The sequence below is a fragment of the Schistocerca gregaria genome, chromosome 10, assembly GCF_023897955.1.
Source record: "Schistocerca gregaria isolate iqSchGreg1 chromosome 10, iqSchGreg1.2, whole genome shotgun sequence".
In the NCBI taxonomy this organism is placed as follows: Eukaryota; Metazoa; Arthropoda; class Insecta; order Orthoptera; family Acrididae; genus Schistocerca; species Schistocerca gregaria.
In genome coordinates this window covers 210,354,895-210,381,095 of record NC_064929.1, presented here as the reverse complement: position 1 = coordinate 210,381,095, position 26,201 = coordinate 210,354,895, and the positions used below count along the sequence as shown (strand labels likewise).

General features: G+C 43.0%; 1 protein-coding gene across 2 annotated transcripts in view; it reads left to right on the top strand.

The window, feature by feature from the left end:
• The window catches only part of LOC126293351 (transmembrane and ubiquitin-like domain-containing protein 1), a 48,224-nt gene that overhangs the window by 17,510 nt on the left and 4,513 nt on the right, over positions 1-26,201 (top strand). For both annotated transcript variants that reach the window (XM_049986545.1, XM_049986546.1), the window contains exons 3-5: positions 8,475-8,786; positions 19,501-19,685; positions 26,037-26,194. In XM_049986545.1, coding sequence (XP_049842502.1) covers positions 8,475-8,786; positions 19,501-19,685; positions 26,037-26,194 — 655 coding nt within the window. The remainder of the gene's footprint in view (positions 1-8,474; positions 8,787-19,500; positions 19,686-26,036; positions 26,195-26,201) is intronic.

Sequence of the window (26,201 nt, the reverse complement as noted above, 5' to 3'; positions counted from 1 at the left end):
CTACATCTACATCTGTACTCCACAAACCACCATGAAGTGCATAGCAAAGGGTATGTCCTATTGTACCAGTTTTTAGGGATTCTTTTCGTTCCATTCACATATGGAGTGTGGGAAGAAAGCTCATTTGGGTGCCACTGTGCGTGCAGCAATTATTCTTCTCTTTTGATCATGATCCCTATGTGAGCGATATGTAGGGGTCTGTAGTATATTTATAGAGTAATCATTTAAAGCCACTTCTTGATACTTTGTCAAAAGACTTTCTCGGGATAGTTTACATCTATCTTAAAGAGTTTTCCAGTTCAGTTCCTTCAGTATCTCTCTTACATGGATTAAACACACCTGTGACCATTCGTGCTGCCCTTCTCTGTATACATTCAATCCCCTGTTAGTTGTGTATGGTACAGGTCCTACACACCTGAGCAGTACTCTAGAACCGGGTGCTCGAGTGGTTTGTAAGCAATCTCCTCTGTAGATTTACTGCACTTCCAGCAATAAACCGAAGTCTGCCGCCTGCTTTATCCCCGACTGAAGCTATGTGATCATTCCACTTCATATCAATACATATGTTTGCAAGCAGTTATTTTTATGTGTTGGCCGATTCCAACAGTGACTCGTTGATATGATAGGCAAAAGATACTATGTTTTTTGTTTTACATTTTTGAACATTTAAAGCAAGTTGTCAATCTTTGCACCACTTTGGCATCTTATCCAGATCTGATTGAATATTTATGCAGCTCCTTTCAGATAGTACTTCATTATAGATAACTGCATCATCTGCAAAAGCCTTATTTTACTGTTAATATTGTCTGCAAGTTCATTAATATACAACATGAACGGCAAGGGTGGCAACACACTTCCCTGGGGCACACCCAAAGTTGATATTCTTCTTGGGTTTACTGCCAGATCATTTGGGTCACAAATTTCACTTGATACTTCATATGATCATACTTTTGGATATAAGTGTATGTGTGGTATTGTGTCAAATCCTTTTTGGAAATCAAGAGATACAGCATCTACCTGATTGCCTTGATCAAGCAGCTCTCAGTATGTCATCCAAAGAAAGTGCGAGTTGGGTTTCACAAGATTGGTGTTTTCGAAATCTGTGCTGGTTGTTATTGAGGTGGTCATTCTGTTAAAGATACCTCATGTTTGAGCTCAGAATATTTCTAAGATTCTACAACACACCGGTGTCAAGGATATTGGACGATAGTTTTGTGGATCACTTCTACTACCCTTCTTGTAGATGGGTATGACCTGTGCCTTTCTCCAAGAACTGGGCATGAGTTTTTGTTTGAGGTATCTACGATAGATTGCAGCTACAAGAGGGGCTAATTCAGCCATGAATTCAATATAGAATGTGACAGGGATTCCATTGGATCTTGGAGCTTTGTTCAAATTTAACGATTTCAGCTGTTTCTCAACAACACTGACTTATTTCATTCATATTTTCAGTGGTACAAGGATGAAATTGGGATAATTCTCCTGAGTTTTCCTTTGTAAAGGAACATTTGAAACTGGAGCTAATCATTTCAGTGTTTGTTTTGTTATCCTCAATTGACCGGACACTAACTTTGGCCCCACCAACAGCCTTTACATATTACCAGAATTTCTTTGGGTTCTGTGAAAGATTACTTGGCAATATGGTACTCATTGAAGGTATCATCCATTGCTCTCTTGACAGCCAAATGTATTTCATTCAGCATCTCTCTATCTATAGCCCTATGCTTTGTTTTACGCATATTATGCAGTAATCTGTGTTTCTTTAGAAGTTTAATTACAGTGTCTGTATACCATGGAGGTTCCCTTCCGTTATGAACTGTTCTATTGGGTGTGTATGTACCCACGGCATGGTCAACTAATTAATTTTTTTTTTTTTTTTTTTTTTTTTTTTTTTTTTTTTTTTTTTTTTTTTTTTTTTTTAACTTGAGCCAGAGTTCCTGTACATGCTCCTGCCTTGTGCTGAAAGTTTCAGGTTCCTCATTTAGATATTACACTACTGATTTTTTATCCAGTTTACTGAACATATATTTCTTTCTGCTTGTTTTAGTTGTCCATTGTACTTTGGTAATCATTATTGCCACAACCAAGTCATGGTCACTGATACCGGTTTTAGTGTGGACAACCTCAAACAGGTCATGTCTGTTTGTTGCCATTAGACTCTATATATTTCCATCATGAGTGGGATTCCTAACTGCCTGTTCTAGGCAGTTTTCAGAGAATGCATTTATTAAACAGAGGTTTTCTCTAAAGTTTTCAGTTTAATCAGGAGATGAGTCTGTTGGGCGATAGAAAGATCCATTTATTTTATGCCCACCTCTGATACTGAGTCTTGCTCAAACAATCCCACATGCAGGTGGATTTGAGTTTCTTCTGTACTGTGACAAATACACCACCTCTATACCCATTTGGCTATCCTTTTGATATACACTTAAATTTTCCCCAAAAATTGCACTGCTATCAATTTCAGGTTTCAACCAGCTTTCTGCACTTTAATATTACGTGAGCTTCACTGCTTTTCATGAGCGCTTCAAACTTTGACACTTTGTTGCAAATGCTTCAGCAGTTTACCATTAGGATTTTTATACCGACACTTGTGGGAGGCATTTATTTCAATCTTACACTTATATTTATCGGTTTCCTACAGCAGTAGTTATCTGGATTGGTTGGAGAGCCATCTAATCTAAAAATGTTTTGTGTGCACCCCATACACAGTCGGCTACCTGAGTGGGAGCCTCCGATGTGCAGTGCACACCTGACCCATTTTGGGGGACGCAACAGTTCTCAACCATATGGCGCAAATCCAGGAAGTTGCAGCCTAACTTGTCACAGAACTTTTGAAGTCTCTGGTTCAGTCCTTCCTGTTGACTCAGAACCAAAGTGCCACAAACAGTTCGGGGGACAATTTTGCAAATTGTGATCTTCATTGAAACTCCATGCACAAGGCTGGTCATCTCGCACCTGCTGTCCTTTCCTGGCCCTTGCTGCCATTTCCCTAAGGTGTATCATCATTTGTTATACATTTGAACTGTCGACGATTAATAGACCCCTATCATTTTGTGTTTGCCTCCTCCTGATTCCACACAATACAGATTTCCCCATAACAGATGAAGTGAGTCCCACTGGCTCAGTTCAGTTTCAGTGAAAGACAGCATCTCAGACTTGTTAAGTTAGGGGGATTGGTACAACATCCCGAGTCCTCCCTGGTCCCTGTCCACCCTGTCACCTAGATCTATTGTTAACATCCCAGTCACAGTCAAGTGGACAAGTAATGGCAGATCCTGTACCTTCTGCAGAGGAAAGAGGATCCACGGGAGAGGATAGTACTTAAGGTAACTCAGGTGTCGGTATCACTGATACATGACTCTCTGGAGCTTTTGCAACACACCTATTCACAGCAACTGCCAATCGTTTGACAGTAGTCGGGATGATTTCCAGCTGTGTACAAACTTTAATCAGCTCGTCCTGTGTTCGAGAACAGCATTCACAGTGGGGCTACATTTTGGCTGGTGCAACATATTACAAGGCAGTGAACAAATAACTTTAAATGAAGCCCGCTGATTATCTTTTAACCTGTCAAGCTAAAAAGTTGCTAATTCCCTATAAGAATTGTAGCAAATAACGAAACGAGATTTCCATTAAGATAACCCAAAAATCTGCAGTAAAAACTGCTAGTTTCCTAGAACATTTTGAGGTTAATTATAGTTGTTAGCAAACTCAAAAACCTGAAGTAATTTGCGATAAATCCGGATAATATGTAGTGCTACTCCCCTTCGAGGGAAAACTAGATGTAACACAATATGTTAGTCAGAAAATCTGCTATAGTAACTAAATCACAAACAAACAATTGCTTGTAGATTATGCAAATAACAGTGGTAGCCTCCAAAAATTCTTAAAAATGCACATTTATTTGCATTGCCATGCAATGAAGTTCAGGGGTAATGTACTCTTTGGCAGAAAACACGGACATTGATTTGCTACGAAACAAATTATGTATCCAAAAATCCCTTTCCAGTAACTTAATGGTGTTTTAAGTGTCTAAAAATTCTCGAAAAAACTATTTCTCACATAATTATACATTGAAATTAGAGAACGATTGTTTTGAACAAGAATAGTCTTTCTGTCCACAAAAATTTTGAAAGGGCACAGTTAAATTTTAGCCCACAGTTAACGATAAGAGTAAGAGATTACCGCGGGACACGTGAATGTTCAAAATTTCGTAATATACCAAAATACAAACAAGTATTGATACACTCAATGAAAGATTATGCAGAAACATCGGAAACAGTAAAATATGCAAATCCAGAACTTCAAATCGACACACAAGCTTGTACACGATGTCTCACACAAAGGAAAATTCCTAAGTCAGTGTATGTATATAAATAAATTCCATAGATTGGAATGACTCCTTACCCTCTCCCTTAAAACCCACATCCTTTTGTCTTTTCCTCCCCTACCCTCTCTCCTGATGAAGCAACCAGAGATTGCGAAAGCTTGAAATTTGTGTGTGTGTTAGTGTGTTTTTTTTATTGTGTCTATCTACCAGCGCTTTCCCTTTTGGTAAGTCACAGCAGCTTTGTTTGTGAGTATTGGATGAATTTTTCACTTAGTTGATTCTGTGCCCACTTCTACACTGGTTTGCAAAAACAACATTGGAGTGTGAGTTACCTTGATCAAAATTGCTAAAATGTGCAACACCAATGAAGCATGTCTTCTGCCTGTGGCAACTAAGAATCTTCGAAGCAATTCCATTTGTGAGAACAGACATTGTTCAAACTGTGAGGAGCTTACATTAATAGCTAGTAAGGCTGCCACTGACTATGCTCTTGAGCACACCAAATCTGACATTATCATTGTGTCACGTAGAGTGTGCTTTTATCATCGTGAGATGGAATTTACATTCAGTAATTGAATGAGCAAGTAACAGGTTTCTTCAGTTTAGTTAAACAGTCTGCACAGTTCTGCTTGTTGAAACAGTAGCTTATCATAGTGGACTATAATTGATGAGTGCTAGTTTCATGAGAAGTACGCCATAAAAATCCAAAAACGGTGACATAATTATGGCAAGGATTTTATGTGCTATAACACAATGTAACATGGCATTAATAAATTTAAGATACCTGTACACTGTAGAGTTTTCTCGCAGAGTTGCTCTAGTTTGGATCTCTCTCGGAGAAGTTTGGAAGAGAGAAGGCTCTCGAGGGCTCTGTTGCAGATGTAGCTGGAAGCCTTAAAGAGTGACAAAGCCAGGCTATAGCATACAGTACAACGTACACAGTGTTCCTATTCTGTAACGAGCAGTCTCAATCTCTTCATCGTGCGAAATGGATTTCGCACTCTGCGAATGTGTTGTAGGTGAAGTTTGGAGATTTGAAATTGGTGTGATGAGTTGACTAGGACAAACAATTACTGGTAAGATTGGGTGTTAAAAACTTAAGCATTTGGAACTATTAAACAATCCAGAGAAATAAATGTTAGAGAATTAAGCAAAAACACGACAATCTGTGGTGCAAAATGAATTCTGAAGTGAGGAAAATGAACCAGAAAAAGTGTGGGGATGGCTGTGATGAAGCTAAGAACAACAGATGAAATTTTTTGATGTTTATATTTTCATAAGTATAATGCTGTTATCGACTGCAACTCAAATGATGGAGCTGCCTTTTGTCGTGTCATTTATGTATAGTTTTTCTAGCTTTATATGTTCAACAGACTCACTTTTAGGTTTACTAATGCAGCACAGTAGGCCAATAAATGTGTTATTACTCGGGGAGGTGAACCGGAACTGGTCACCTGGCCACGGTGACAGCACTGTTGTGTTTACGCCTAAGAAGTGGGTAGGGGAGGCAGTAACAGTAAATGCTCCAATCGAGCACCATCATGTGCTACATGTCTGTGGATGTCACCGAATGAAGTGTCCATTTATAACGAGAGTAGGGACAGAATGTACAGTACACGTTGATTGCTCAATGCTTTGCTGGCAGTATCTTTAAAACTACTTCACCTGGTGAAAGCTGAATTCGTTTGTCATTGGCTGACGATGATAATGGGTGACGCTTTGTTTGAATCGATCCCGACTGATTTTATTACATTTTCAGTTTCATCATCAATTAATGTATCTTACCTGCAGTTATCATCAGACACGTTTTTGGTGTGATATGTAGCCTTTCTAGTGTCACTAAAGAAAAAGTGAATGTCAACAGCAACAATAACAGACTGACTGCATAGTCTAGTGGTTAGTGTTTGTGGCTAGTAATGCTGAGGTCTCGTGTTTGGTTTATGGTGGAAAGGTGTGGAAGGAGGTTCCCTCAGTTGTGCGAGTTCAAACGAAAAGCTACTTGAATGTAAAAGTGGCAAAATTGACACATGAGTAACCAAAGCAGCAGTAAGCTTGAAAGGCTTACAGTAGGATAGGTGGCACACAGTGTTTGTTTATTAGGAGCAAAAGTGTCAGCTGTTTCGTTTTGGGTTATAGAGCAAGATGCTTGACTGATTTAATTCTAATGCTTCACTCTTTCTGCAAGTACCAAACCCCACAGTGTGGGACGCACAAATTACTATTTAAGATAAATCTCTGTGAAATATCAATGAATGTTGGACTGTTGAATTCATTGTGATCGAATTATTAATTTACTGCATGACAGTTAATCTCAGCCTAGCACTTTTTCATCTGACCCAAAAAAGTGTAAGAAAGTACTTTTTGTCAAAAGAAAGTTTAATCAGGGAAATGAGATGGAAATTCTGGAAAATACTACTTACCTTCTGGAAATGAAATGTTTACTATTTGTGACACACACACACACACACACACACACACATAAATGTAAATGCAAAGACATTGTCCTAGCTTTCTAAACTATTAGTACCTTCTTCTGGAATGAGAGAATAGGTTGGAGAGTTTAAAAGAGAGAGCAGATCACTCAGATGTGGAGAGATAAAGAATCACCTATGGTGAGGATAAGGATGGACAAAGATCACATCTTGGTTCTCAATGACATGCCTTCCCTCTTTACCTTCCCCAGTTCCCAATCTCTCCTCCTCTCACCCACTAATCTCCCGAAGGTAAATCCAGGCAACAATCCTTTCCATAATTTATAAGAAACCCCTTCACCTGTTTTAAGATCTCCCCCCCCCCCCCCCCCCCCCCTCTCTCTCTCTCTCTCTCTCTCTCTCTCTCTCTCTCTCTCTCTCTCTCTCTCTCTCTCTCTGTGTGTGTGTGTGTGTGTGTGTGTGTGTGTGTGTGTGTATGTGTGTGTGTGTGTGTGTGTGTGTGTGTGTGTCATTCAAAAATTGAAACCTTAAGAGCCCCAGTTTTTCACTTGACAGTTGAATTTTAAATCAAGCAGTCAGTCAAGAGTTATCCACAGTAATCATGGTCAAGCTCTGTGATGATGGATGAAATGACAATAATACAACAGACAGCCAATTTTTCTATATCTTGCAGCTGGTTGTCAGTTGCTTCCCAACATTTGTCAGCAGGATGCATGTTAGTAATATTTAGGTGAACCGTCAAAGACAGACTCAGAGTTCCTCTGTCACAGTCATATTACTGAAGATATAAATGTATTACACCAACTGTAAATGGACAAAAGCCTAAAATGCATTCCGGCATAAAGGAAAATTCAGGATGGAATATTACAGTATTATGAAAAAGGCAATTGCTATTCATCATACAGTGCTGATGCTGAGTTGCAGATAAGCACAACGAAGAGATTGTCTGAAAGTGAGCTTTCGGCCGACAGGGGCTTCTTCAAAGTGAGACCTCCCCCCCCCCCCCACACACACACACCAACTCAGGCAAATGGAATTCACACACACACACACACACACACACACACACACACACACACACACACACACAAAACCACAGTCCTTGGCAGCTGAAGCTCGACTGCAAGCAGCAGCACAATGGCAGAAGCAAATCGGTGGTGGAAAATGGGGGAGGCTAGGGCGAGAGGGGAGGGATAGCAGGGTAGGGGTAGGGCATGGTATGCGCCCAAAAGCAGCACTTCACCATCCTCAACCCCTACCCTGCTATCCCTCTCCCTCCCTGCTGCACCTTCCTCCTTACAGCCACCAGCTGGCTGTGTCTTGCAGCATGCACTGCTGCTCATAGTGTGGCTTCAGCTGCCAGGGACTGTGGACCTGTGTGTGTGTGTGTGTGTGTGTGTGTGTGTGTGTGTGTGTGTGTGTGTGTGTTTGTAATTTAGACAAATGCCTTGTTAACTGAAAGAGCTCACTTTCTGACCGTATTTCTGTTGTGCCTATCTGTGACCCCTCCTCTCCGCTATATGGTAACAACTATCCTTTTCATAATATTGCAAGATAAAAGAAACGTGTAGTTGCTGATTTTTTTCAGTTAATGGCACAGAAACACTCTAACTTTAATTGTTTATTGTAATGTTTTGTAGTATAAGGTTCAGACCCTTAGTAGCTGTCCTCAGAGCTACTTGCTAATTGTGCCGATCCCATTCTGCCAGGTGCTGATACTGGAACGTCGCAGCCGCCTCAGACAAGCTCTGGGGGAACTCCCACCTCCCAGTGCCACCGTAGGGGCCAATTCGTCTGTAGAGAGTGACGATACGGGGCAAACGGATGTCACCGTTGACGCGGCAGACGAGGGTTCTCCAGCGGAAGAGACGGCAGCTGACGACACTCTTGCAGTTGCCGAGGCAGAAGCAGGAGGTGACACGGAGAGTGGCTCCATGGACGACAAAGAGCCCGATTCGGAGGGCACTGGTTCGCCAAACACTTTGAGGAGGAGGAGACTGGCTTTCTTCCAAAGTCGTCAGGTGAGCAGTGTACTGCCTAGGCGAGAGTGCAGCTCACAGCTGGAAAGAGTGTAACTCTCCTCTATCCTACTCTGTTGCATAGGGCACTGTTGGTGGCATCTACACCCTATATTAGTGGTGGTTTGGCGCAACATAACCCATCCCCCCCCCCCTCTCTGTTCCACAATTGGCCAATCATAATTAGTAGTTCTGGGCCATTTTCATGCACACATTAGTGGTCACCAAGTTTCCCTTGCAAGGACCCGCATTATAGGCTGAGCCTAGGGATCTGCAAATGTTAAATATTGTCCTGAACTAGTAGATAAGTTCAGTTTTTCTATTTAGCCCAATAGCAATTCACGAGATCATTTTGAGAATGATCGCTGTATTGAAAATTGAGACTGTAATTGACAACAAGTAATTACAGATCACTAAACATTGTGTTTGTCGTTATAATTGTTCTCTCTCTATGAAGTTGAAGCTACACTTTGATTTAGAAAAGTCCTGTGCACCACAACACATAATGAAACAGTGGAAGCTCCATATTGGAATATCAGGATATAAGGAAAAACTACATGGCTACTCACCTTAAAGATGACACGCTGAGTTTGAGAAAAGAACAAAGAAAAGACAATTATACATTAGCTTTCAATCAAAGTCAATTTCAGAAAAGGCAAGGCAAGGCAAGGCGCGCGCGCACACACACACACACACACACACACACACACACACACGCAGCCTTACTCACTCACTCATTCACACAAGCAAGCACACTATATGCCAATGTCTCTTCTTTAGTATTTTTCTTCTTCTTGTTTATCCCGGCTTCTAGAGATCTCTTGTGAAGAGACACGATACAACAAGTTCCGTAGTGGTGTAGGGCTGTCAGTGAAATTACACAACAGTTAATAATTTAACTTTTGAAACTGTTGGTTTATTGGCATTTATGAAAAGAAAAATACTCTCATGCGATCAGCAAACTTTGTGTGTGTGTAATGGGCCTTACTATGTCGCAAATTGTTCTAATGAATTAATTAAGCTGCTTTACAGTGTTGTTAGGCAATGTATTCAACAAGGTGATACTGGACCTCGATATTTTGAATAAACTTTTGGTTCATTTTTTTTGTCAAAATTGGCACTTGTCTCAAAATTAAAGTCCAACTTCGTGCATTAAGTCTAAACACATTTGCAACTATTGTACACGATTTACTGGACAGCTCGATCGTGCACTGGCGTGTAACGTATTTCAAATCGAGGGGCCAGGTTTCAGTTTCCCCTAATGGGCTAAACGACTTTTTGTAATAATGTGATGTGTCTATCTCGTGTAAAGTTTAAATGAACTGACTTTACTCCCCATTCGGGTCAAGATGACAAAATAAAATTCACCACATAGGTCAGTGAATTGTACACGTGCACTTTTTGCACTGTAAGTGATAACTCGTCTCAGAGTAAAAACTGCTCATAAATTCACACTTTTTTATGCATACAAAAATCAAAACTCCTTTATGTTAAACAAATAAATTATAGCATGTAATTACTAATGAAACATTTTTGATGCTGAATAAACTTCAAGAACTTGTATTTCATAATCAATAAAATTTTATTGCCTAAGAGAAATTATTAGTTTGTTAAAAGGGATTCAGATTACATTCATCTCACGTTTGGACGATGACGTCACGAATTGACATTTGCTTGGAATGAATAAAATACCTGTACTGAAAAAATACTGCCCGTTGAGTAATTTACTGACTTTTATAACAAATTTTGTGCCCCTTGCATCGCTACAACACCTCTCACACACATGACTGCCATCTCTGGCAGCTTGGACCAGAATGAATGAATGAATAATCAATCAATCAATCAATCAATCAATAATAATAATAATAATAATAATAATAATAATAATAATAATAATAATAATGATGATGATGATGATGATGATGATGATGATGATGATGATGGCGGTGTTGGTGGTGGCGGCGGCCTCCATGCATCTGCACATTGTGAGCAGTGCCTATTGGCTGTGTCCGATTCAAATATTATGCCCAGTGCATGCACGGCTCAAGAAACTTAAGGCCAGTTGTGAAACATTATCAGCAGGCAGACATTGTTTTCTGCCAGAGGTTCGATATGGGGCCAAACGAAAGAACAAACTTAAAGAATGGGCCAAAATGTGGCAGATACACCGATGAGGTGAAACATGATGACCTCTGTCCACCGCGAGACTGAATGGCATCTGGTGGTGGTGGTGTGCAGTGTGGTGCAACAGGGCAAGTATATAAGCAGAGCACAGACAAACAGGAAATTGTTGTAGCTGTAATGCAGGGCACAAATGAAAAAAGCCCCAGACTTAAGAAATTTTGACGAAGGCCAACAATATTATGGGAAGGAAAGATTCCACTCACCATATAGCAGAGATGCTGAGTCGCAAATAGGCACACTAAAGACTGTCACAAATAAGCTTGTGGCCAGCAAGGCCTTCATCTTGAATAGATTACACACACACACACACACACACACACACACACACACACGTATGACTGCAGGCTCTGGCAACTGAAGACACAATGCAAACAGCAGCACCAGTGCATGATGGGAGTGGTGACTGAGTGGCAGTAAGGGAGAGGCTGAGGCAAGGAGGGATAGGGATAGCAGTGTAGAGGGGAGGAGGGACAGTGAAATGCTGTTGGGGAGTGTGTAGGGACGCAGCAGGGAGATGATAGGGCAGCTATTTGCAGTTGGGAGGTTAGACGGATGGCAGGGGAGTGATAGGGGCAGGGGAGGGGTAACAGAAAAGGAGAGACATAAAAAGACTGAGTGTGATGGTGGAATGAGGGCTGTGTAGTGCTGGAATGGGAACAGGGAAGGGGCTGGATGGGTGAGGACAATGACTAACGAAGTTTGAGGCCAGGAGGGATACGGGAAAGTTCTCACCTGCACATTTCAGAAAAGCTGGTGTTGCTGGGAAGGATCAATATGGCACAGACTCTGAAGCAGTCATTGAAATAAAGGATATCGTGTTAGACAGCATGCTAGCAACAGTGTTGTCCACTTGGTCTCACATACAATGCAGAATAGTGGTTGCAATTTAGCTTGTAGATCACGACTCGTTTCACAGTGAGCCCTGCCTTCAATGGGATAGGTGATGTTTGTGACTGGACTGGAGTAGGTAGTGGTGGGAAGATGGAACAGGTCTTGCATCGAGGTCTGTTACAGGGGTATGAGCCATGAGGTAAGGAGTTGGGAGCAGGGGTTGTGTGGGGATGGATGAGTATATTGTGCAGGTTCGGTGGTAGGCGGAATACCACTGTAGTGGGGTTGGGAGGGGTTGGGGGGTGGGGAGGATAGTGGGGAGGAACATTTCTCATTTCAGGGCACGACGAGAGGTAGTCGAAACCCTAGTCCAAGTTGCCATGACCACCTATGTCCTCGCCCGAAATTACTCCTCCTTTGAAGACATTACCTACAAACAAATCTAGGGTCTAGCTATGAGCACCTGCATGGCACCATGCTATGCCAACCTATTCATGAACCATCTAGAGGGAATTTTCTTAAACACCAATAATCCTAAACACCTCACTTGGTTCAGATTCATTGATGGCAGCTTTGCGATCTGGATCGAGTGTGAGGACTCCCTCTCCACATTCCTCCATAACCTCAACAACCCATCTGCTTCACCTGGTCCTACTCAACACAAGAAGCTACCTTTTTAGATGTTGACCTCCACCTCAAAGATGGCTGCATCAGTACCTCCCTCCATATCAGACTTGCTCATCACCAGCAGTACCTTCACTTCGACAGCTGCCACCCATTCCATACCAAGAAGCCCCTTCCATAGAGTCTAGCCACCTGTGGTCGTTGCTTCTGCAGTGACAAGAGGTCCCTCTCGATATATACTGAGGGGTCTCACTGAAGCCTTCACAAAGAGTAACTACCCATCCAACTTCACAGAGAGTAACTACCCTTCCAACCTTGTTAGAAAAAATCTCCTGTGGCTTATCTTTCCAGTCTTCCTCCACCTCCCAAAGACTCACTGTCTGCCCACAGAGGAACGTTCCCCTTGTAACTCAGTGCCACACAGAACTGAAGCAACTCAAGTACATTCTCTGCCTTCCCCTGCCGGTCCGAGGGTTAGAATAGGCCGGAGGTATTCCTGCCTTTCATAAGAGGCGATTAAAAGGAGTTTCACATGTTCCGGCCTTTATGTGATGGTCCCCTGTAGGGTTTGACCTCCATTCTTCAAAATTTTCCCGAAGAGCGAGCCAATTGGGGAAGGGCGCCTTACATGGTGCAGCTTGTTCATCGTTCATTGAGATCTGTAGCCCACTTTCTCGTTGTCGCATTGCAGTCCCACCCATTCTCCATCTCGTGGGCAAGGACACCTTCCTGGGTGTGTTTTCCACCATGCACTATGCAGTGTCACTTTCTGCGTCGACAATGACCATGGACTTCTTTGCACCTGACTTCCAGCACGGTAGCCAGTTCGTTGTGGTGGGGCTGCCATGCACCCTGTTGGTTGTAGCCCCCTGACCACACAGCGATCGCTCTGCTGATGCCTGCCATTAACTCTCTACGCATGCCAAGTGGTAGATGCCCATCCCCTGGGACATTGAGATTCCCGGCAATGGCCGTCCTGCCATGTGGCTTTTGCTGCATCTAAGTAGCACCCTGGGAAGGGCCCCTGGGTGGAGTGGGTGGCATCAAGGTGTACGACACGCGATGAAGCGTAGTCCATCGTCTCTTGCTGGTGGGGAAACACCAGCAGTCTCTAAGTGATCTTGAGCTCAATTCAAGAAATACGACCCCAAATCATTCTTCTCCCTGGCCACACCATGGGAGGAACGTCAGGCTAAGGATGGCAGCGGATCTTATTTGCCCCACTACCTTGTATGTTGGAGAGCTGATGAATCTTTCATGACGATGAAGCCTCAGTTTTTTGTTGAGCATTTAGAGGACAAGTTTGGGGAGGTGGAGGGCTTCTCCAAAATGAAATCTGGGTCAGTCTTGATCAAAACAGCATCCTCTGCCCAGTCATGGACGTTACTTGCTTGTGACAAGCTGGGAGATATTTCTGTAACCATCACGCCCCATAAGAGCTTAAATATTGCCCAGGGTATCATATTTCACAGGGACCTTTTGCAGTCTGATGATGAGTTGCGCACCAATTTAGAGTGGCGAGGTGTACATTTCGTCTGGCGTGTCCACCAGAGTCCGTTCCCCACCTCCCATCTGTGTCATCTACGGAGAGCGCCATTCGCCTTGCTTGTCAGACTGCAGGATTCTCCAGAAAGAAAGGAAAATCATGGAGTACAGGACACTGGACCGACTGACCTATACTGAGGCTAAGAGAAAATTTGAATGCCTGCATCCTGTGCGTATGACATCGTCTTACGCAGCGCCTACAACAATTCTGGCACCATCAGTTCCGCCAACCCAAGTCACCTCTCAGAGATGGAAGACTACACCTGCCCCCTTGATGGTTGGGGGCATTACCCTCCCTGTTGCTCCTGCACCATCTACTTTGACAGCAACACTCCCCCCAACTATCTGGGTCATCCGTCCCCACTTCTAAGCCGGAGAAGCGTAAGTCTTCTTCGGCTTCTCTTGCTAGGATGGGGTTCCTTGGGTCACTCCCTTCCCAGCTTTCTTGCTAGTGGGAAAGACGACACCCGCCAGTGGCTGAAGAGCCCAAAAGCAGCTGGTCGTAGGGCTTCATAATCATCATCAGTCCCGGAGAAGACCAAGCAAGTGAAGTCCACCCAACCAGGGAAACCCAAGGAGCAGCGAGAGAAATCTAAAAAGAAAACACCGAAGTTCAAGGAAATTGCAGTGGCACCACACCACCGCTACCTACAAGCTCTGCGTCTGAGGATGGGGTGGAGATTTTGGTGTCCGCTGTGGACCTAGATCTCGCCAGACCCTCAGACACAATGGATATAGACTGCTCAGGCAAAAAGTCGTTGGCAGCAGGTGATCCTGAGGCGTAAACTGCCTCATTAATTGTTCCATGCATTCCCAGTCTCATGAGGACGTCATCCTACAGTGGAACTGTGGCAGTTTTTTCCACCTAATGGCTGAGCTACCGCAACTGTTAAGCTTTACACCTGCTAACTGCATTGTCCTCCAGGAAACCTGGTTCCCGGCAATGCAGACTCCTGCCCTCCGGGGCTATAAGGGATATTACAGGAACCGTAGCGACTATAATCGAGTGTCAGGTGGAGTTTGCATTAACGTCCTAAATTCAGTCTGTAGTGAACACATGCCCCTTCAAACCCATTTTGAAGCTGTGGCTGTTAGAATAAGGATGACACAGGAAATAGCTGTCTGCAATTTATGTCTTCCTCCAGATGGTGCAGTACACCTCAATGTATTAGCTGCACTGATTGATCAACTCCCTAAACCTTTTACTACTTTTGGGAGATTTTAATGCCCAAAACCCCTTGTGGGGTGGTACCATGCTTACTGGCTGAGACAGAGATGTCGAAACTTTACTGTCTCAGTTCGACCTCTGCCTCTTAAATACTGGGGCTGTCACACATTTCAGTGTGGCTCATGGTAGTTACTCAACCATTGATTTATCAATTTGCAGTCCAGGAATTCTCCCATCTATCCACTGGAGAGCACATGAGGACCTGTGTGGTAGTGACCACTTCCCCATCTTCCTGTCACTGCCCCAGCGTCAGGCCCACGGACGCCTGCCCACATGGGCTTTAAACAAGGCAGACTGGGAAATTTTCACCTCTGCTGTCATCGTTGAATCTCTCCCACATGGTAACATTGCTGTGATGGTTGAACAAGTGACTACAACAATTGTTTCTGCAGCAGAAAATGCGATCCCTCGCTCTTTAGGGTGCTCGAGGTGTAAAGCATTCCCTTGGTGGTCGCCGGAAGTCACTGAAGCAATTAAGGAGTGTCGGCGAGCTCTGCAGCGCCATAAGCCGCACCCTTCCCTGGAACACTTCATAGCCTTTGAACAGCTCCGTGCCTGTGTTCACAATCTTATCAAATGACGGGAACAGGAGTGTTGGAAGAGATACGTCTCAACCATTGAGTGCCATACATCACCCTCCCAAGTCTGGGGAAAGAGTAAACATCTTTTCGGGTACCAGGCCCCAACAGGTGTCCCCGGTGTTACCATAAATGGCATGTTATCTACCAACGCAAACGCAATTGCCAAGCACTTTGCTAGAGCCTCTGCGTCGGAGAAATAAGCCCTGGCCTTTAAGGCACTCAAACGGCGGCTGAAAGGGAATGTCCTCTCATTCACTTCAGGCTGCAGTGAAATCCTATAACATCCCATTTACAAAGTGGGGGCTCCTCAGTGCCCTTGCACATTGCCCCGACAGAGCTCCTGGGCCTGATCAGATCCACAGACAGATGATTAAACATCTCTCAGCTGACTGCAAGCGACATCTCCTCCTCATCTTCAACTGGATCTGGTGCGATTGTGTCTTTCCATCGCAATGGCGGGAGACCACCATCATTACGGTGCTTCAACCTGCTTGATGTGGAAAGCTATCGGCCCATCAGCCTTACCAACGTTCTATGTAAGCTGTTGGAATGTATGGTATGTCCGCCAGGGTCGCTCTACCACTGATAATCGTGTGTCCATCTAGTCTGCCATCTGAACAACCTTTTCCAGACAGCAACACCTGGTTGCCGACTTTTTTGACTTACTTAATGCATACGACACGACCTAGTGACATCATATCCTTGCCACATTGTATGAGTGCGGTCTCCGGGGCCTGCTCCCAGTTTTTATCCAAAACTTACTGAGGCTCTGAACTTTCCTTGTCCAAGATAGTGCTGTCCATAGTTCCATCCATATCCATGAGAGTGGAGTCCTGCAGGGCTCTGTATTTTTAGTGGTCATTAATGGTCTAGCAGCAGCTGTCAGGCCCTCCGTCTCACCTTCTCTGTATGCAGACAACTTCTGCATTTTGTACTGCTGCTCCAGTACTGGTGTTGCTGAGCGGCACCTACAGTGAGCCACTCACAACACAAAGCGCAGTCACGTGCCCTAGCCTACGGCTTCCAGTTTTCAGCTGCGAAGTCGTGTGTCATGCACTTCCATCGGCGTGGTACTGTTCATCAGGAACTAGAACTTTATGTGAATGATGCTTCACTCACTGTATTGGAGACATATCGATTCTTAGGACTGGTTTTTGATGCCACATTAACTTGCCTACCTGATCTTCGTCAACTTAAGCAGGAATGCTAACAGCATCTCAATGCCCTCCGGTGCCTGAGCATTGACTATGAGAGTATAGTTTATGGTTCAGCAGCTCCTTCAGGGTTGCATTTACTCGACCCTGTGCACCACTGTTGGGTTCGACTAGTGACAGGAGCTTTTTGGGCAAGTCCGATGACCAGCGTACTGTTGGACGCTGGTGTCCCTCCATTGCAGATCAGACTTGTGCAAATGCCCGCCAGTTACGCAGCACACATTCGTAGTTCCCCTGAGCATTCAAATTACTGTCTCCTTTTCTCTCCCACGGCAGTCCATCTCCTGCATCGGCAGCCCAGATTGGGGCTAACAATTGAGGTTTGTGTGTGGTCCCTACTCTCCGAACTGGAGTCCTTCCCTTTACCACCTCTACTTGCGGTCCATTCATGTATGCCTCCATGGTGTACACCTTGGCCGCAGCTTCGTCTGGACTGTTCACATTGCCCTAAGGACTCTATTAACCCTGCAGCTCTCCGCTGTCACTTCCTCTCGATAGTTAACGTGTTTCGGGGCTCTGTAGTGGTTTACACCGACAGCACGATGGCTGAGGGTCGTGTTGGCTTTGCCTACTTGCATGGTGGCCATGTTGAAGAGCATCCCTTACCTGATGGGTGCAGTGTTTTCACTGTCACTGCAGAGTTGGTGGACATTTCTCGTGCACTTCAATATCTCTGTTCATGTCCTGGGCTATCTTTTCTTTTATGTACTCACTCTCTGAGCAGCCTGAGAACTATTGACCAGTGCTACCCTTGTCATCCTTTGGTAATGTACATCCAGGAGTCCATCTATGCTCTTGAATGGTCCAGTCGTTCAGTGGTGTTTCTCTGGACCCCTGGTCATGTCGGAATCCCAGGAAATGAACTAGCTGACAGGCTGGCCAAACAGCTACACAGAAACCACTTCTGGAGATGGGCATCCCTGCAACTGACCTGTGTTTGTTATTGCACCGCAAGGTTTCCAGCTTTGGGCGACGGCATGGCAAAATCTCAGTATGCACAACAAACTGCGAGCCATTAAGTGGACCACGAATGTGTGGAAGTCCTCGATGAAGATGTCTCGCAGGGACTCTGTGGTTCTCTGCAGGCTCCACATTGGCCATGCATGGGCGACCCACAGCTACCTCCTGCACTGTGAAGATCCATCTCAGTGTTGGGACCAGTGCCCTGTTGACAGTGGCCCATATTCTTCTGCTGTGTCCTTCTTAGGCTGCCCTGAGACTACATCTTCGGTTGCCAGACTCAGTATCATTGATTTTAGCAGACAACGCCTCATCGGCTGATTTGGTTTTACGTTTTCATCCGTGAGGGCGGGTTTTATCATTTCGATCAGAGTTTTAGCGCCTGTCCTTTGTCCCTCTGTGTCCTCCACCCTAGTGCTTTTAGGGTGAAGGTTTTAATGTGTTGCAGGGTGCTTGGCTTTTCCTTTTTATTTTCGCGGTCGGCCAGCCACTGTAATCTGCTTCCTTGTTTTACTCTCTTCTAATTTGTTCTTGCATCTCTCTGTTGTTCTCTTGTCCTCTTTTGTTCCTATTAGTATTTGTTGCCTTTCCTTCGTTCTTGTGGTCTTTCCTTTCTTTCCATTTTGTGTTATACATCTCGTCTATTTTATTCTCACACTTGTGGCATTGTTTTATTAGGAACAAGGGACCAGTGACCTCGTAGTTTTGTCCCTTTCCCCCCTCTTTTAAACCAACCAACCAACCTACATTCTCCGCCATGATTTCAAGTACCTTTCATCATGCCCTGAAATGAGAAATGTCCTTCCCACCATCCCACAGTGGTTTTCCACCATCCACTGAACCTACACAATAAACTTGTTCATCCCTACAAAACCCCCATTCCCAAACTCTTACCTCATGGCTCTGACCCTGTAATAGATCTAGAAGCAAGACATGTCCCATAAATCCTCTCACCACCACCTACTCGAGTCTGGTCACAAACATCACCTATCCTCTCAAATGTGGGGCTACTTGTGAAACCAGTCGTGATCTACGACTAAGCTGCAACCACTGTGCTGCATTCTTTGTGGGCATGGCAACCAACAAGCTGTCTGTGTGCATGAATTGCCACCGACAAACTGTGGCCAAGAAACAAGTGGACCACCCTGTTGCAGAGGACAGTGCCCAACACAGACATCCTTCATTTCAGTGACTGCTTCACAGCCTGTGCCGTATGGATCCTTCCCACCAACACCAGCTTTTCTAAGTCGCACAGATGGAAACTTTCCCTGCAATATATTGTACATTCCTGTAACCCTCTTGGCCTCAACCTTGGTTAGTAATTGCCCTCACCCATCCAGCCCCTTCGCTGTTCCCATTCCATTACTACACAGCCCTCATTCCACCATCACACCAAGTTTTTTTTACTTCTCCTTCCTCCTCCTCCTCTGGTGCATACAAATGACCTTTACTGCAAACTGAATTCAAATTGCGCAGTTATAACTTCTGTTGCATATCTTTGTGTATACAGTGATTTCATCATTTTCTAATCCATAAATAATTGATTTCAGGTGACTCTTTTAGAGCCAAATGCAACGTCTGATGTTGTTGTGGAAGCTAGTGCTCCACCTGCAGAGGAAGCCAGCTCTGCAGCAGATGATGCCGGAGACTGCATACGTATCAGACTGAAGTACCTCAACGATGATCAGAAACTCGTCGATGGCAAGCTGAATGAGCGGTTGGGGGATTTTAAAAGGTATTTGAAAATATGTGGAATGAGTTTTCTGTGTTTTGGAACAAAATATCATCAGAAACTTTGTCAGGCCAAAGCAAGAAATTTGTAGCTTAGGGTAGACATTAATTTGAAAACCGAGAGGAAAAAGCCATAGGACTGAGGAATGAACCCTGAATCTTTTGATTTGAAGTGCGACAGGTACCCCCTTCACCACACTACATTCATTTTTTTCATCTTCCAGTTTACTGCCACATACCATCAAATAACAATTTTAAGATTCTTCCTCAAATAGACTCTAATCTGAATACCAAGACATATTATTTTATTGTTGTTCCTTTAGTTTCATGTGTCTCAGTAGGTAGCCAACAACTTTGAAGTGTATTGGTATGGTTAGATGCTACCATGTGCATCCTTATCCTGGAGAACTCTAGACGTGGGTAAGAGTTTCAAGTTGTAGATATCTTACTGATTTTGATGTGTTATTGTTCATCATCATTGAGATTAATGATACCAAGTTTATCTTTATCATGCTGGTCCAGATGTATGTGTTCATACTGTTCTCTGTTACTGTACTTACATTTAATGGAAGAAGGTTGTAACTTGGTATTTGTGGTAAATGAGTCTATGGTGTATGTAGACCTTAGGGAATACTTTCAAAGTGACAGTGATACTTACCAAATGCTAGCTTGCAGCTGTTAATACTTATGATGAATTTCTTGTTGTTGTTAAAGGTGTTATTTTAAGAGTCGATATTCTGAATTACAAAAGAACACAATATGTTATGAGTGTGCACTGTTTCAAAATTTCCTGGAAGATTAAAATTCTGTGTTGATTGGGACTCAAATTTGGGGTCCCTGTTTGCTTCACAGTTGTAATTTACCAGGAAGTTTCGATCGTAAAAATATTTCAAAAATTGATAAGGGAATTGTGTACTCACAAGGTGATCCCACATTTTTGGCTATTCCTTATACATGCCGATGTAATGTATATCAAACACAGAATTGTCAGGTGGATATAACACATAAACAGTTATGGAGTTTCCCTTCATCAAGTCTTTCATCACAGACTTTGAGCTCAAAGATAATGAAGTTTAATCACCACACCTGCTTCTCTGACAGTTTGGCCAATAAAAAATTTCCGAAGTAGAGGCAAATTAGACCTAGAAACACAATACTCTCAGTATGAAGATGAGTATCTGTTCTTTCGGACATGTCCGAAAGAACAGATACCGTTGGTGATCTTGCAGCTCTTGAAGAGTGAAATTACAACAAAATCCACACCATTGGTTGATTACAGGTGTTGATCTCCTGCTTACCTGGCAGACGCTCTGTCAGACTGAGCCATCGAGGACACAGAGGATAGTGTGGTTGCAGGGGCTTATCTCTGATCTTCTTCAGTGCAGATACACTCACATTGCTCAAACTCTTACAGGAATTGGTAGATTGACTGCTGGGAGTAATGAGTATAGTTGGCAGGGGTGCTACAAAGGTAGTGTGTGGACAGTAAGTTGGAAGTGTGGGTCTCACGGGGACCATGCCGGAGATAAGTCCCTGCAGTCACAGTATCCTGTGTGTCCTCGGTGGCTCAGTCGGATAGAGCGTCTGCCATGTAAGCAGGAGACCCCCGGTTCGATTCCCCTTCAGGGCACACATTTTCAACTGTCCCCGTTGATATTTATCAACGCCTTTAAGCAGCTAAAGGTCTGGATTTCATTGTTATTTTTTATACTCTCAGGGTTGAAAAGATGATAGTATGAGGTTGACAGTAAGAGGAAGCACAATCCCTCTCAGTGCAGCGCACACAGTCGCCATCTGCATACTGCTGAGGTGGGATTGAACATAACCCTTCCCAAGATAAATGTTAAGTCTGATAAATGGAGCATGGTTGGAAATGTACAACTCCAAAACATTCAACACATTGAACTAGACTGGCAAGCGTATCTATTATCTTCAGGCAAAATGTGGCAGTAAAACTGAACAAAATTAAAAATTTTTGGTCAGTCTGTCCTCCCCATTTCTCGTTACAGCGATGAGTATGTACATTTTACTAATATACAAGTCAGAAACTTAGAGCTGTGCAGCAAGGCATGCAGAGGTGTGCGTTGGGATTTACACAGAAAGACAAAAGAATCGCAGAAGACACAGGACCAGTTATCGGTGTCATGGACACCCTTGCAGAGAACAGGCCTATGAAATGGCAATGTCTGTGTTGTCAGAAGGAACTACGACTGATGAATAAAGGCGGCGATGGAATGGAGTTCAAGAGACAGAGACAGATCATGAGGAAGACAGCCAGAGCGTTGGCGCAAAGACTTACAGGAGGTCGATGGAATTAGCTGCCTATTTCCCAAGACCATTACTCGTGGAAGAATTAGCTGTGGGCATACCTGAGTTCAATACCTGGAAAGGCCACATCATTTAATGATGGACATGGCTGATGATGATGATGATCTCTTCAAGTATAGTAGACTTCTATCAGTCCACCATCAAACAATCAAGAACATCAGATTGCCCAACACCATCCTCCCAAGTTTGAAACTACTTGGAGGTCTCCACTACACATCTGCTACTGTTAGATACAATCAACATTGTTTGGAATCAATTGGTAGCATTTGAACTTGACAGAGCTGATCAACTTGATCTCAGCTGTTACCACACACAGGTTCAGTTCATTGTTTTGATTGAAAGCCGTTTTTGTCATTTTTTCCTAGCAAACTAGGATCCATATTACTGTAGCGAATGTAAACATTGAAGTAGCCTGCGGAAGTTTTATTGATGTTTAAGCAGTGTCAATGTTCTCGAAACCAAAACCTTCTACAAGTTCCAAATCAGGAGAGAAATGCAAGTACGTAACTCTGACCATCGACCAGAAATTGGAAATCATCAAATGCCCAGAGAGAGGTGGGAATAGAAATATTTTGATGAATGAATTTAATATTTGTTCATTGACCGTTTACTGACTAATGAAGTTCGACTATCAGTCGGTAAGACTGAGTGAGGTGGCGCAGTGGTTAGCACACTGGACTCGCATTTAGGAGGATGACGGTTCAATTCCACTTCTCGCCATCCTGATTTAGGTTTTCCATAAATTGCTCCAGGCAAATGCCGGGATGGTTCCTTTGAAAGGGCACAGCTGACTTCCTTCCCCGTCCATCCCTAATCAGATGAGACCGATGACCTCGCTGTCTGGTCTCCTCCCCCAAAACAACCCAACTCAGTTGGTAATAGCTGAAAAATTGGCTTTCAGACACACATTAAGAAACAAAAATTGGAACAGTTGGATTATATAAATGGTTCAATGCAGTACGCTCTGAAGGAAACTTGGTAACAGGGCCAATGGTTATTGAAAATGCAAGGAAATTCAGTATTGCAGAAACTGAATACATTTTTTTTATGGTTGGCTCAGAAACTTCAGGTTTTGGCATGGAATTTGAAGACCTCATGTAACTGGAGAAACTGCTTCAGTGAACCAAGACTCAGCGGATAAATACAAAGACAAGTATGAAGAAATAATCTGAGGTAATAGTCTAACAGCTGATCAAATTTACTAGGCTGATGAAAGAGACCAACTCTAGCCAGGGGAGATAGGGAGAGAGGGAGAGGGGGAGAGGGGAGAGAGAGAGAGAGAGAGAGAGAGAGAGAGAGAGAGAGAGAGTTCTGCTATGTGTTACTACATATGGAAGCCACTGAATAACCCCTTTTGTAATTGGTAAAGTTGGAAGAAAGCTATAGAAATCTCAGTACACCAGAAGACAGCAAGCCATCCCTCATTTGGACAACTATAAAGCACATCCACTAGTAGCTGAGTTAGTTTTTGGAAAACTATTTACCACATTTCTGCCATGTAATCTTAATCAATGATTCAGCTAATGAATCTAGGGGTAATCCAGAACTTTAAATGTTTTTATAGGGTCTCTTTTATTCACAGTCTGTTAAATGCTGAGTGTGATGTTACAGACTTTCTGAAAAAGTTTAATATACAAGATACTGTGTATGCTGTAATGCTGCCATAGGCTCGAGTACAAAGTTATTTTATGATGCTGTGGGAGAAAACTTTGGCCAATTGCAAATCCTATATATGATTCAACACCACAGATTGTCGAGGAGGAACGACATTCTGAATCAGTGTTTGAAGTTTTGGACATTGTATGAAGTGTAACCAATAAGAATCCTTTGGAACACATATCTGAAGAACAACTCGCAGATGGATTCAAATGGATAATGATGAACCTTTCGAGCAGGAGGACATTATCCAAAGTGTAGTAAAACCTCAACTTATACAGATACTTGAAGAAAGTGACTCAGGTGAGAAAACAGGAGAGGAGAGACTCAGTTGGGCAGAAACTGCAGAGTCCGTAGATAAATGCAATACTTTTGCTGACTGTATACTAATTATAATGCCTCTGAAGTTGTTGGTTTACTTATAATTAGAAATAACTTTTGTGCCAAGTGACAACGATTCTGAAAACAGAATGATGTTCAAGATTTTTTTAAACCAAACTAAGATATTGTACATTACATTTATTTAACTAAATGTGTCGATTAAAAGTTTTGTACTGGTCTAATTTTGAACTAAAGTTATTAACTTAACAATTCTGCTAATTAACATTTTACTGCAAAACACTGTGTTACAGCTATTTTCACTGTATGGCTTAGCCTATACTAGTAGAAAGAGGTACTGCCCAATCATCTGGCATTTTTGATAATCCGGCACCAGCAAGTCCCAAATGTACTGTACTATCAGACTTCTACTGTATATTGTAACACTTTATCTAAATATCTTCTATATTTTTAATACCTTTAACTGAACTTTTGCCCTCAGTGTTCAGCAAATGCAGGGTGGCCAAAATAAAAGAAGCCTCGTGTCTTATAAACAACATACAGACAATTCACTTATTTACTGTAAATTCAGAATACAGAGTAGTAAATTATTGTTAGGAAAAACAACATACTGAACATTCCGTAGTTCACCAGAAGAGCTGAAAGTGTTCACCATAAACATTGAGAATATAATAATCTTTGATACACAACTCTTGTTTCTGGAATCTTTTGCCTAATCATTTGGTACAGTTTCTGCAATCGCATTGTGAATGTTTGCTTTTAACTCTTCAGTTGTATGCAGGTTGTTTTTGTAGACTTCACACTTAAAATTACCCCACAAATAGAAATCACAAGTAGACAGATCGGGTGGTTTGGGAGGCCATAAATTTGTGGAAACTGGACATTCTTCTCTGAAAGTTTCATGGAGATTTGACCCGAAAATTGAAATATGCACTGGAGCACAAACTTGTTTGAAAAACGCGCACTCTTGTTCTTCCTCCAATGGCTGTGCTATGAATAGTTGCAACAGTTCCATTACATACATGTTAGAGCTCATGGTGTTGTTAAAGAAAGTGGGGTCTACAATCTGTTGGCCTAAAACTACACACCAAACACCTACTTTCAGATCATGGTTGGTTGGTTTGGGGAATGAAAGGGACCAGACTGCTTCAGATCATGCAGAGGCACCTCAAAGCATTCTGTGGAATTGTCTGTTGACGCATAGTATGTGTTTTGAGAGTTCATGTACCCAATAATGTGAAACCAGGCCCCGTCTGAGTTGAAGAAAAGATTTGGATACAGATAACCATCAGCAATATTTGTGAGTTACCATTCGCAATATCGTTGTCATTTTGCGTAATCTGTAGGTCTTAACTGTTTGTTTCACTCTTACTTTGTATGCTCTCATATGTAACAACCTCAATGTCTTCTAGCATGATATTCATTTGATGTTTAGTTGGGAGAATAGATATGTAGTTAATTTCTGTGAACTTCTACCATAGACACATTCAGTATTTTCGAGTGAAAAAACTTCCTTTACATGGCAACATTGGTGTTACTGAATGAACATGTTGCTCTAAATGTAGTGATCAATTTCTCCACAACACTCCTTGCAAGAGCAGCTGTCTCTGGATATTTTGTCATGAACCTATCATTTAACATTTTAAATGATTTATGTAAAAAAAGTGATATTATACACTCTTTGGTTGAAAAAGGCATTCTGTAGAACTGTATTCACAAGCTTGAAACTGCCTACTGACAACACAGCACTGATCACTAAACCACCACTCGACATAACGTGCCACTGTTTGAGCACCGCACTAGCATTAAGAAAAATAGCAACACTCAGATAGCTTCAGATATCACGTTCAGTATAACACGGGTACCCTCTTTTCCTGTCCACCCCATATATATCAAACTTTCACAACATTTTTTCTCGTTATGATTGTAACGATAAATGAAGATGCTCATTTATTGATACGGGCTCTGCTCTCATAGCAATTTTTTTTTTAAATTTTCATTTTTAAGAACAAGACTGGCCGGTGTGTTACAGGAGGCACTTCGCTTCTGAGCTGTCAGCAGACAAACTGGTGCGGTTGATTTTCAACGGGCAAGTGCTGGGCAGCGACTCGGAGACACTGCGACAGCTGGGCCTGTTCGACAACTGCGTCGTGCACTGTCTGGTGCACACGCCGCGCCCAGGAAGCACAGGTGGGCA